The following is a 12,374-nucleotide window of genomic DNA, read 5'->3' as shown; positions in this document are numbered from 1 at the left end:
CCGTTGTGATTCTGTGACGGAGCGCTGGATTTGAGTATGTAAAAGAAAGTATTACGTTAGTGTGCAGGTCATGGTACAAGGAGCACAGGACCCAAGAGGGAGACAGATTTATGGAAGCGTTTGTCTCCATCTGTTGGAGACAGACTATAAACTCTTACCATAAAGCATCTTTCGGATATGTTTCTAATTTATGAATAAACATAGTGCATAAATAATATACATACTGCACTTCCATTAATGCATAAATATTCACACATGCTGACCCAAAACCTTAAACCTGCGCTCATATTTTATAATGATCTCTTTAACAAATATATAACACGTAGTAAAACATGATGCCATGGACATTAAATCTAGTTGCGGATGTAGTGAAGTCAGTCATTTGCTCAGTATTTGTAGATTTGCTGAGGCAAGTCAAATGTTGCATTAAAGTCTGTTCACAGTTGAATGTTACCCTACTTATCTCTGTTACCTAACAGGAGTAATTAGGGGCTGTTGTGAGTGCTTTTTCATGTGCCCCATTCTGTTGTAATCAAAGACCGCAGAGGCCCTCAGACACGGACTGCTTGCAACACACTACGAGAACTAATAGGGTATTGTCATGCAAACTGTCCATGCACATGAGAAATTAGTCCCTCTCATGCTCTAGGAGGAAATGCAAAAATAATTTATTATTGCACTGAGCAATATGAGTAATATGAGACAATGAAAGTTTTTTTTTTCTGTAAAGACAATATAAGAAAAAAAGAAGGGTTAGCAAGGTTGAGAATAATGTTTGATTAAAACATTTAGACAAAAAATGTTTTTATCACTTTAACATATGCCTCAAACATTATATATATATATATATATAGCCTTAATGAGCACAAGTGACTTCTTAAAGACTAAGATTCTTGAAAAATCCTAAAGATCCCAAATCTTTGAACACTAATGTGTATATATATATATATATATATATATATATATATATATATATATATATATATATATATATATATATATATATATACACACATCATATTTAAAAACATTACATAAGTTATTTGAATAAAATTACTTATAGTAACCCTAATATTTTTATAATAATTTGCCAGTTATGGGTTTAACAATGCATTCTCCCAGATAGCACTGAATAAATCTGTAAAGAAAAAAAAGCACAACATTTGAATTTTTGAGATTTATTTTCAGACATCATAAAACAAAAGAACATTTTCCAATGTAAGAAAAATAACTGTGATTTAATCAAGTGCACTTCAACAAAGTGTCTGTAGAAGCTGTACACCTTGCTTTGTGAAGTGAAGACATGAATCAAAAATATATAATCCATCTTCAGGATAAGGCTTTAAGGTGGGATGTTTAGACAGCCTGTGTCATGTGAATGCATTCGTTTGACCTCCACTTTAAGCGATCTGTATTTCCTTTCCTGTTTAAGTCAGATTAAAACGAAACCATAAGTCTATTGTTTAGTCGCATCAAGCAACTCCTGAACTCAAAATGCAAAACATAATTTGAGAGTGTGAACATTTGTGCCAAACCCTCCTGCCAAATTTGCAACTGCTGAGGTTTCCATGTCCTTTACAACAAACAAGTGGTCAATCATTTACAATATCACATTACAGCAACAACACAAAGCATACAGGAGTAAGAGACGGCACATAGACGATATAGAGTTACATGTAGTCAGCGGCGTTTGAGCAAGTGTGTGCGCGCACATGAATGCAACGATGTGCTTGTACACATGGACAAAACAAAGAAGCGAAAATACACAAACAATGCAAGTGCGTCAAAACTGCATCACCTTAGTTTGTGTTATTAAAGAAAAAACACTGATAATGAGACATAAATACAAAATGACCAAGCAGCATTGTGATTCATTGTTATATACTAATGACATCATTAAGCCATATAGTGGTACAACCGTTTTCATTTAATCTTCCCTGTATAATTACATTGTTTACAATATCTATACACTGTGTAACATACAATCGGATACATATGAATAAAAGGCAATACATAGCAGGCCAGTTTGTGCAAACCACATGGGTTATCAACAGCAGATGGCAGTGTTTCTCCTTCCGCAAATCCAGTTCTGAAAAGGGTGTGTTCTTCCTCGCCTTGCAGCCAACAAGAGCCAGCAAACACATCTTTATGTTGAAATTTCCAAATATGCGTATTCAAAATGTGTTATTGTTGCTTTTTGAGGTTAAAAGTTGCTGCTAAAATCTCTGAAAGCCCAAGAAGATCTCAAGTTCAGTTTTAATGACTGATAAAATCCCGTAGTTTGCTTGCCATTGGCACAGACCATCCTCATTGGTTCACGTGTTTTGTGACGGCACACAGGTTTCCAAAAGCTACAGTTGATTAGGTTGTATAAAGCCTAGGTCTCCAGATTATATTAAAGGAATGTTTATAGTTCGAATGCTTTCATACATATAGGTATTTGTCAATTTTGAATGTTCTTAGACAAAGTTAAATAAAGGATTGTGGATTAGCTACAGTGGTGTACATGTTGTGAAGTAGCCTGCAACAGTGTTACCTGTGAAAACAGACTTGGATGCTGTAATAGAATGTAAATTGTAAAATAATAAAGCCAAATAGACGATCAAAGCAAAAAGAACTGGCTAATATATGGACTTTTTAGCAAACAACTAGGTGTGTGAAACAAATGCGGTGTTTGCCATGGCACTCATGGCATTTCAAAGTAAAGTGGATGTCGACTACAATTTATTAGATATTTCTATTGTTAATAGATACTGGTCATACACAAATATTATGGACAGGTCATACATTCATATATGTCAACATCTAAATATGTATATACAAGTATATATATCTGGAATATAGAAATATAAAAAAGAGGCATAAGTAGTGCTTTGTGTTATAATCTAGCCTACGATTTGTACTATAGTATTTTCCTTCAGTAATAATAAACGTAGAGGCCCCTATTAATATTAGATCAATCAAATTTGAGAAATGAGACTAATTCAAAAAGCTACGCGTTTAAAACCTTTGCATGCACTTATTTCCAATGAAGTTTATGCTGGTTCTCCTTTAAAGAGGTCATATTATGAGAAATCGCATTTTTGGGTTAACTTTAAGAAATTAAAATTTCTTCCCAGTCCAAAAAAAAAAACATTCACCATATTTACACATCAATGTAGCCAAACCAGTCCCAAAGAAGCTATACAGAGAAAGTGGGATTTTTTCCCAAAACTGAATAAAGCGTAAAATGCAGGGAACTTCTGTCTGATCTGGATGGTTTGAACAGCACATTACTACCCAGACCTTTTTGTGAATCTTCTGCAATGATGCTGTTATTAAACGATGAATAGCATAAACTATATAGTTACTCGTCAATGTAACTCCCTTCACATGCTTAGATAGTAGTCTTAAAGGCACAGCAGCAATAACGGCCTGCTTAATTTGACTAACGTTATAAGTGGACCTCGGGGGAAATAATTAAATGATAAAAATACATACGATATGACCCCTTTAAAACCTGAAACAAGCCAGCAGTGCAGCAAAATGAGTCAGTTTCCAGTGCTAAATTGATTCTATCTTAAGGACAAAGCTGAGTCTATTTCAACAGCTACCCTTAAAAGTCTGATCTAAGCTCCACAGACCTAGCTTCCTACGATCTCTGAACTAGCAGTATGAAGGGGCACTGGGCCTCTGGGTAACAAACCTTGTGTAAGGGCACATCATTAGGCAGTTGGCATGGCAGAGGCTCTCCATCTATCGGACGTGTCTCTCTGGTCAAGGCTGACTGTGATCTTGTGATGGACAAAATGTGGCATGATACTTGGCAGTGAGAGACAGTGATTCCAGAGTAAAGAGATCTAATGGGGCTGATGCATTATCACTGCTGCATAGAACCGGGTTGAACCTGTTTGTAGCGTCTGTTGAATCCGAGCTACAACATACAGTCGGTTTGTTGTAGATCTATCTTGTTGATTGTATGCTACCATTCAGTACAAAGTGGAATGTTAATTTAGTGAGCGAATGGGGTGTGTGCTGGTACACAACAGTTTTGTCCTCCTGATTTAAAATGCTGGAAAGCCATAAAAATCTGGCTGTAGGTCTGTAAATGGGTTAAAAGGTGTATTCGGCATGCTAAATATACAAATAGAAATGGGTCGAGAAATCGGCATATTTCTGGTCAGTCGGAACCCATTGGATGATTGTGCTCTACTTTACAGATGACAATTGGGCTAATATGCTCCAAAAGTTGAATTTGTGAGATATACAAATAGTTGGGTACTGGAATGCTTTAGGTGTGCCTAGTGAAAAAAAGGAAGCTAATTATCATGGGGAATGATGCAAAAACAAAACAGTTGTGATGACATATAAAATGCTGCCCTTGCTTCTTCTAAAGCCTTAATTATTCAGATACGCCAGTAAATTTCCCTTTACCAGCCAGCTGGAAGCAGGGGTAATTATTCAGGACACTGACAACACCTCGAGTGAGTGTGTATGTGAGAGTGTGTTTGAATACACTTTGTATATCTCCATGCTTATGCTCTGGATGTATGCATACATTCTGTTAATATGCTTGGACTGAAATACATGTGGGAGTAGAGCACATTCTATCATTTGGTCTTCAACTTGCCCTCCTTCGCCAGCTTTTCGTTGAGTTGGCACAGTTGGCGCAGGAATCCATCATTCGGGCCGATCTCTCTCTTGTGTCTTACTGTAGCCGTTGCAACTCGTACATCCATCTTGTGACGGAGCATGAGGTAAGCGATGACGATGGTGGGCGAACGGCTGTAGCCCTCACGGCAGTGAACGTACACCTTTCCTAGAAGAGTAATAAGAAATAACGGTTAAAATAAGGCAGGTTTCTGGAGTGCCTACGAAGATCTGGTTCTTTGAGGATACAAATGAGGCTTCTGCCGCAACATCGGTTGATTGTGAAGCTTCTCAAATCAACCTTCGGACCAATTCCCCTCCAAACATGCAGTGACACACATACGCATTCATTATTGACCAGCCTGCTCTCCTGGAGGAATTCACCTTGCAAGCCTCCACTGTGCTTATTTGGCAGATGCAGCAGAGGATCTGAAACCTGATGCCTCCTCCAAACGCTTACTTACGTTTTCCCGCGAGTCTTTGTGCTGTTTATGTGTCAAGGAGATAACCTTCATTGATTCTTAAATCTCAGCTCCCTGTAGATCAATGCAGAGCTACGGCTATGCAAAACTACATATTTTTAAGGCAGAGGCTATGTGCACTGTGTAAATGGCAAAAAAGGCTATTTGTATTCTATTTACATGTAGTAAAAATAGCAGTTTTTTTTAAATCACCTGCTATTAGTAGGTAGCTACAAATTCCTATTACACTATGTTAGTAAGATTTTCTGCTATTTATACTACATACTGCAAATAGTGTAGTACATTATAAAACAGAATGCAATAATAACGTATTGACAGTAAATTGTAATTTTTACTCAATAGTTTATTTTCAATTCCTTTCATTTTTATTGACAATAAATGCACATGCTTTACCATCTACAACACTGGAGCTATTATTAGACAATCGTCTTCTGTGGTGTTATTATCCCAATCACACATCGGTGGCTGGAGTTAGTGTAAACAGCACTCTGTATTTTTAAAATCAGCTGGCTAGCTGGTTACTTAAACCTTTAAGTATGCAGGGGTTTTTTATTCACAGTGCAGGAGCTGTTTTGCTTTGGCCAAAAACAGGAATGTGTTTTTACGAGCATATATGGGTAATAAAAGAATACAGTTTTTTTATGAGCCCACGTACATAATATCACTGAATTTCACATCAATCCTCCGCAATGCACTTTTGCTACAAAGACTTGAAGTAAACTTAAAACAAGAACATATCTAAAACTAGACGACAAATCAGCCATCGAGACCCACCCCTATGCAGAGCGTATTTTTAAAACAGATTCAGTGTGACTCAGAGGCAGCGGGAGCACTCAGACCTTCATCCCTCCCACTGCTCATTGTGATTCAGCCAGCAAATTCGCCAGATGACATCAAGCCCACTGTAAGCACGGCTGTCGCAAATGTCACAGCTGAGCTCAGCCGGTCTACGAAGTGGCAGCATATATTCTAGAGGTTTTGTTTCAGCTTAAGCTCTCAGTGAAAAGATTAGTGTCCTCCCTCGACCCAGGCTTGGCGTCTGATTTACCGCTTACTGGGCTCCTGCTGCCAAGATGACTTGCAATTAAGATGCTTTATAATTGCTCCTCTGTGTTAGAGATGGCATAAAATCCATGCCAATAAAAATGGGTTTAAATGCACCAATTAAAACGACTGGTGTGAGATATCCAGGGATAAAATCTGTGTGTAGGGACTACCAGATCCAATTTGGGATACATTATTATCCGTGGATACATATACTGTAACAATTCAATAAATTTCATTGTTTTCTGTCCCGACTTTTGTTTGTTGTTTGCGCAAGCTAAGCATTAAACCGAATTGAGGAAAAAAGCAAGCTGGCATAAAGGAAAATAAGTAACTTGGTTTGTTAAAGAAAGGTCAAGTTATGAACAGAATACTTTGCATTCTAACTCAGCAGACATCGCTGGCTTCATGCTTATCAAGAATCTGTGTCAAAAGGATTGAACGAGATTTCTGTAATATCTTGGGACATTCTTGTCGGTTAATGGAAAATCAGTTTATGCAGGTCTAAAGTGGGTATTTTTGATAAGAAACAAAAGAGAAGAAGCACAAGCAGCTGACCTTTTCCATGTGCCAGAGCCTTATCGATGAAGTCTGCTGCTTCCTCAAAGAAGGCACTGATGTTGAACTGCTCAGTGTCATTGGCCTGTATGCCATGGTACGTGATCCCAGTTCCTGCGTAAAACTCTGCATTGGTGTTCACATGCATGAAAGAGTTTCCCTCTGCGACATTCAGAATGTGTGTCACACCCAGCCGCTGCAAACGCATCACATTCTGGGCCACAAACCTGGGGAACAGAAGAAGACCATGTGTGAGATTCACCTCAACCAAACAAAGCAATATTGTGATATCTTAAAGGTTCACCCAAAGATGATAATTTCCGTCATCATTTATTTACCTTCCACTTGTTCCTATCAATTTAGTTACCATCAACATTTTTCTAAATATCTTCTTTCGTGTTCAACAGAACAAAGAAATTCCTGCAGGTTTGGAACAACTTGTGAGCTGAGAAGACGATGACAAGATATTCATTTTGTGATGAACTGTACCTTCGAGGCAGTGTTGTAGAAAATTCCAGATCAATTGAGTCAAGGCAGATACCAGAAGAATGTTGAGTCAGTTAAACCAAGACCATGAAAATACGGCCATGGTCCTTCAGTCCAACACAATATTTTTTGCACTTGGCTTTGTCACTGACAATGTGGATTCGATCTTAACCTGAACTTGGGGAACTTCTGGTCTCAAATGAGCTGGTCTCAAGTACAATCCTGTCTTAATGTGTGTTTGCTGACAGTGATCTAACAAATCACCCTTTGTTTTTTCTTTTTTAAATGGAGACCTGTTTGCACATACAGTGATAATTTTTTCTTTTTTAAAAAAAAGCACAGCAAACTGTGTCATGAAAATTGTTGCCATTCATTATTGGTAGCGAGAAATCTCAAAATCAAATCTCAAGGCAATTCATAACTATTTTCAATTTCGTTAAACAAATCATACGCAATATAATATTGATGGTTTCCATTTCAGATTGAGTCAGCATTATTCCCAAATACATTTCTTAAGGTATATTAAAAAGTGATGACTTTTCTTGTGTTCTTTTCTCTCACTGCTGAACACCTTGTAATCATTAATTCTTGATAAAACAATTACATAACCCCTTATGTTGCATTATGTAACTGTTTATCAAGAATGCTCTCATTTTGTAGCTCCAGTAAATCCAAGACCCTGCCAACCCCACCCAGAAGCCTCAGCTATGGATCGGTCTGCTGTGTTTAGTTTGAGATTGATTGGAGTGAATTGTGGAGCCGCTTTTAGTTGGCAGAGATGTCGGCCTATGTCAGAGGGTCCCTGGGGACAGCAGTGTTCTAAACCAGAACAGACACACCAAGGAGATCTTGGCTGCTGCCCAGAGGCATACAAAGAGCCATAGGCGTCCAGCAGAGTGCCCAAAATAGGTCTGAGTCCTCAGAGAGAGAAAACAAGAGATGAGAAAAGAGATGAGCAGAATGCTCTGTCATGTAGTTGCATTGTCTCTATTCGGCTTGAGCACCTGGAACTCTTTCATCTTTGTCTCCTACAAATCCAGCCTCTTTATGTCTCTCTAGTCCACTCCTTAGCACCATCCAATGTTAGAATGAAGTAGATGAAATATGGGATAATAAATATATATATATATATATATATATATATATATATATATATATATATATATATATATATATATATATATATATATATATATATATAATTGTATATCCTAATACAATTATAATGTGTTATTTGCACAAACACTTCAATTTCAAAAGAACACCCTAAATAAAGATCAAGTCTCCAGGCCTTTTGGTTTATAACTGGAGGATGTAGCAGCCCATCAGTCTCTGTTTCTGCCAGCAGCAAAGGCTCACCAGTGGTGATGAAGTGATGGACTCAGATGCACCGCCCAACACCCATAATTCAAACTCTTCCCCCAGTGAGATCCTGTCTATATGGAGCCTTTGCAGATTGTGGTTATATTTCTCCCTGTGTTTGTGAATGTATGCGTGTATGCATGTGCATAAGAGAAAGAGAGAGAGAGACAGAGAGAGAAAGTGTTTGCTTTGCATCTTGTTCACCTGTCCTGCGCCGTTCACTGCAGTCCCTTCACATGCATTATTAATGTAAGTCTTACAAAAGAGAGGTGTGCTATGAAGAAAGTGGCCCATTGCCCCATACTGTACCTTTACATATGGCAAATGGTCCAAATGGAGTACTACCAAAATCATAGGATTTTATCTATTGTGTATAACCATAATGACTTTGTATTACTAAAGACAGTATCGTTAGATCATGTCCTACAGTCATAACACTAACTGAATTATAATCCCAAATGTTTGGCACGCTCTTATATCTGCACTTAGTTTATTAACGTGCTCTGTATTGGCAAGAATGCGAACAAACAAAACGGTGCAGTACATGCTGAACACAATGTGGACATTCAATCTTATCTAGATGGGTAATTATGGATGGGAATGGGATCATCTCATTTCAGACATAATTCTTTTGTAATATCAGTCCTAATATAATACTTTGTGCAATGTAATACAAGTGCAGTAAGTATTGTTTTGTGCACACTGTGCATATTGTGGAGGGAAAAAAACCCAGCTGAATTTGGTGTGCAGGGTGTATCAGTCTGTCTATTTATCAATGCATCATATTCGAAATGAATATAAATAAATATGGAAGCTACAGACAAGGCAGATACAGACATTAGAAGCTCAGTAAAAATGTTTAGTCAATATCAACAAATGACCCTATGTAAATTCCTGCTGCTCTTAGTAGCACAGACTAAGCCAGGCATATCCGGCTGTGGTTTTATGCTCAAATTGATTTGTTGTTACAAAGAGATAATGTGCTTGTTCTATAGTTATCCAATGTAATGATGCCTATATGTGAACTGATTTATTAAAAGAAATAAGTGATACCAAGGAACATTCACTATATATATATATATATATATATATATATATATATATATATATATATATATATATATATATATATATATATATATATATATATATATATCCAGCTGGTTTTTGAGTGTTTATGAAAATCGAGGCAGATTTGCTGCTTAAAAGTTCCAGAAATGAAAATTATTGCATTATAGAAATTTATGAATGTATTTACTTTAATTAAATACATTTACTTAAAATATATTTTTTAAAAAAGAAACAAAATTGTGCCTTATAGACTCAACATGTTTGAAAAAACACAGAAGTAGATAATACTTCTGTTGATGTTCAGGCAAAATTATTAGCTAATGTTGATCATCTCAAAATGACCAAATATTGAACATATATAAATGTCTATGAACCTAGCTAGCTGTGGTATATTGGTGTATTTTGTTTTTCAGTATTTTTCATCTTCCTCAAATTCAGCACACCTTTAGTAACCATGAAGTAATATGAATCTTTGAGTTGAGTCGAATTTAAGAGTCACTGGAATGATTCAAAAGTAGTTTGTTTTATTTCTTAACGATTATTTTGATTAGATGCACTCAACAGCCAATTTATTTAGAATTAGATATAGACTTTCTAATTCATGCGGCGTTTAAAATACTTTAATGCATTAGACAAGGACAAAAATCAAGAACTTTATTTACTTCATTTATTTAATTTTACTTTTATTTTAAGTTTGCTCTACCAAAAACAAATAAACATGCATTTTATTTACGTATGTAAAATTAACATTTATTAAATTAATTGATATGTAAAACCAGCGTGTCCGTGCGTGTAGGCTAAGATTTGTCACACTGGGAAGTTGTAAACAAAGGATTCCGAGTAAAAGGTCACTGTTACAAATTTTTTTAGCAAGAATTGTGCTGTTGAATCGAAAGGGGTTTTAATAAGCGCGTCGTAAAAATAAATAACTCGTCAAACCCCCTTGAGATCGTCTCCTCTTTGTATGATAGAGGAAATGTGGCATTAATGTGCAATAGTAACGGTTTAATAATACAAAGAAACACGTGACTGAGGTCGAACTGAAGCGATTTTGTAACCAGTGATCTCAGAGAGATAGCGAGATGGTACCGATAGAGGACGGTCGTGGAGAAAAACAGCTTCTCTTGCAGTCTGTCTCAAACTGACTCACTGTTTAAACGTTAGCAAAAAATCTCCCGTGGTTTCCTGATCGTTCTCGTAGGCGGAGAGCTGACACGCTCCATTCACAGGTTTGTTGTTTCGCACCTGAACACCGCAAAAGATTCAGTTAATGTTCACTGAGATGGTTTACCTACCCATCCGTTATACAGATCAACAGCCTGCTCCACAAGCACCACATTTATCCGGCATTTGAAAGCAGCTACCTGTCAGTGTTTTCCTGCCATGAGAAGCAGCACGCGAGTCTCCATAAGATCGCTGAACTTACGCATTGCCGATGTAAATCCTGGGAAAGACCTCGTTAAAATGTTGTGCTGGGAGGCTGTAGAAACCGCTGCCGTTGGACAGCAGCTTGTTGAGTTGTTGTATGGTCGCCTCGGCGTCTGGCACGGTGACTTCCAGTGGTCCCTTCGCGGGGCTGTGGTGTTTCTTCATGCTTCAGTCCTCCTCCAAAAGCAAAAAAAAAAACAACAACAAGTGTCTAGTGATGAAGATGTCACGGCTTTCGATTCCCCAGCATTTTATTTCCCTCCCCTGTCGGTGCTGGTAGCGTGCTCTCCTGAACGCAGGCAGGCAGACAGACACACCCGGGACTCGCCCACCGGCGGTCTGATGTGATGCTCCGGTGAGGTCGCTAACAGAACTGGCGGAAGATGGCGACAACGCGCCGATGCACAAGTCATTGAGAGACGCTTTAAACATCTCTCTCTCTCCCTCCCCCTCCCTCTCATCTAATCCATTCACATTTCTGACAGGTTAGACGGCATTTCATGTTTTCATGTGGCCTGTTGTGCGTAAACGTGTGTCCGTAAGGCTCGTTATATACACGCTTATTGATCTATTAACACTAAGTCTATTCCCAAACATTACCCCTCCCTTCATGTAAGGCTTGATTTGTGTGTTAATTGATGTTGTGACGGGCGGGGCCTGGAAGGGATTTTTGTTCATTTATTTCTCTCGTTTTCATCCAACAAGTGGCTTTTAAGCCTTGTGTTTTAATACTGAACCTGTGACCCACTTTCAAGCCAATTACAAGAATTCCCATTAAGAAAACTTGTTGGTTGGTCCAAATGTGTATGTGACAGGAAAAAAGTAGGCCTAATTGTCGGAGTAATTTAATTTAGTTCATTTAGGAAAGTGGTTGTGGATTCCTGACGCATGTGAAAAGTCATAATTGTTTTGTTTTGACTCATATTAAAAAAAGGACTAGATTTTATTTATTATATAAATACAATAGAAATCTTGCTTTTGTTTAGATACCCAGTACGTATATGTGTATAATATTTATTTTTTTAGTTTTATATAGTTTATTGCCATAAAGCTGAAATAAGACATCAACCAAAAAAAACAATAATGACTTATGGTTTTTCATTTGAATTATAGGCACACAACATAGAATTCACACATTAGCCCACTTTTATATTGCCATAAAGTCAAATTTAACTGAGGATTCATATGCATTTTAATAATAGGGCACTACTGAAGCCCTTAGTAAGGCTTTTGAAGAATGATTCCTATTGTTTTCCATCTTGCCATCTGCTAGTCTGCTCACTATCTACCTCTAGCTTGTATCAACTGCCTTAA

General features: G+C 37.4%; 1 protein-coding gene across 1 annotated transcript; it reads right to left on the bottom strand.

Annotated features, from left to right (window-relative positions):
- Positions 1 to 1,162: 1,162 nt before the first annotated feature.
- Positions 1,163 to 11,462, bottom strand: dusp3a (dual specificity phosphatase 3a). The gene is made up of 3 exons (XM_043254304.1): positions 11,059 to 11,462; positions 6,714 to 6,940; positions 1,163 to 4,798 (listed from the first exon to the last, which is right to left on the bottom strand). The coding sequence occupies exons 1-3, from the start codon at positions 11,223 to 11,225 to the stop codon at positions 4,590 to 4,592; spliced, it is 603 nt and encodes a 200-aa protein (XP_043110239.1). The 5' UTR covers positions 11,226 to 11,462; the 3' UTR covers positions 1,163 to 4,589.
- Between the last annotated feature and the right edge of the window lie 912 nt (positions 11,463 to 12,374).

Source organism: Puntigrus tetrazona, chromosome 12 (assembly GCF_018831695.1).
Source record: "Puntigrus tetrazona isolate hp1 chromosome 12, ASM1883169v1, whole genome shotgun sequence".
In the NCBI taxonomy this organism is placed as follows: Eukaryota; Metazoa; Chordata; class Actinopteri; order Cypriniformes; family Cyprinidae; genus Puntigrus; species Puntigrus tetrazona.
This window is presented reverse-complemented; position numbering and strand designations above follow the sequence as displayed.

What these genes read in the sequence shown, in the direction of transcription:
- dusp3a (XM_043254304.1), bottom strand. Translation starts at nt 11,225, where the DNA reads ATGAAGAAACACCACAGCCCCGCGAAGGGACCACTGGAAGTCACCGTG. An exon ending in AGGATTTACATCGGCAATGC is followed by an intron (nt 6,941 to 11,058) that starts GTAAGTTCAGCG and finishes TCTGTTCCCCAG; the next exon opens with GTTTGTGGCCCAGAATGTGA. An exon ending in GGCTCTGGCACATGGAAAAG is followed by an intron (nt 4,799 to 6,713) that starts GTCAGCTGCTTG and finishes TTACTCTTCTAG; the next exon opens with GAAAGGTGTACGTTCACTGC.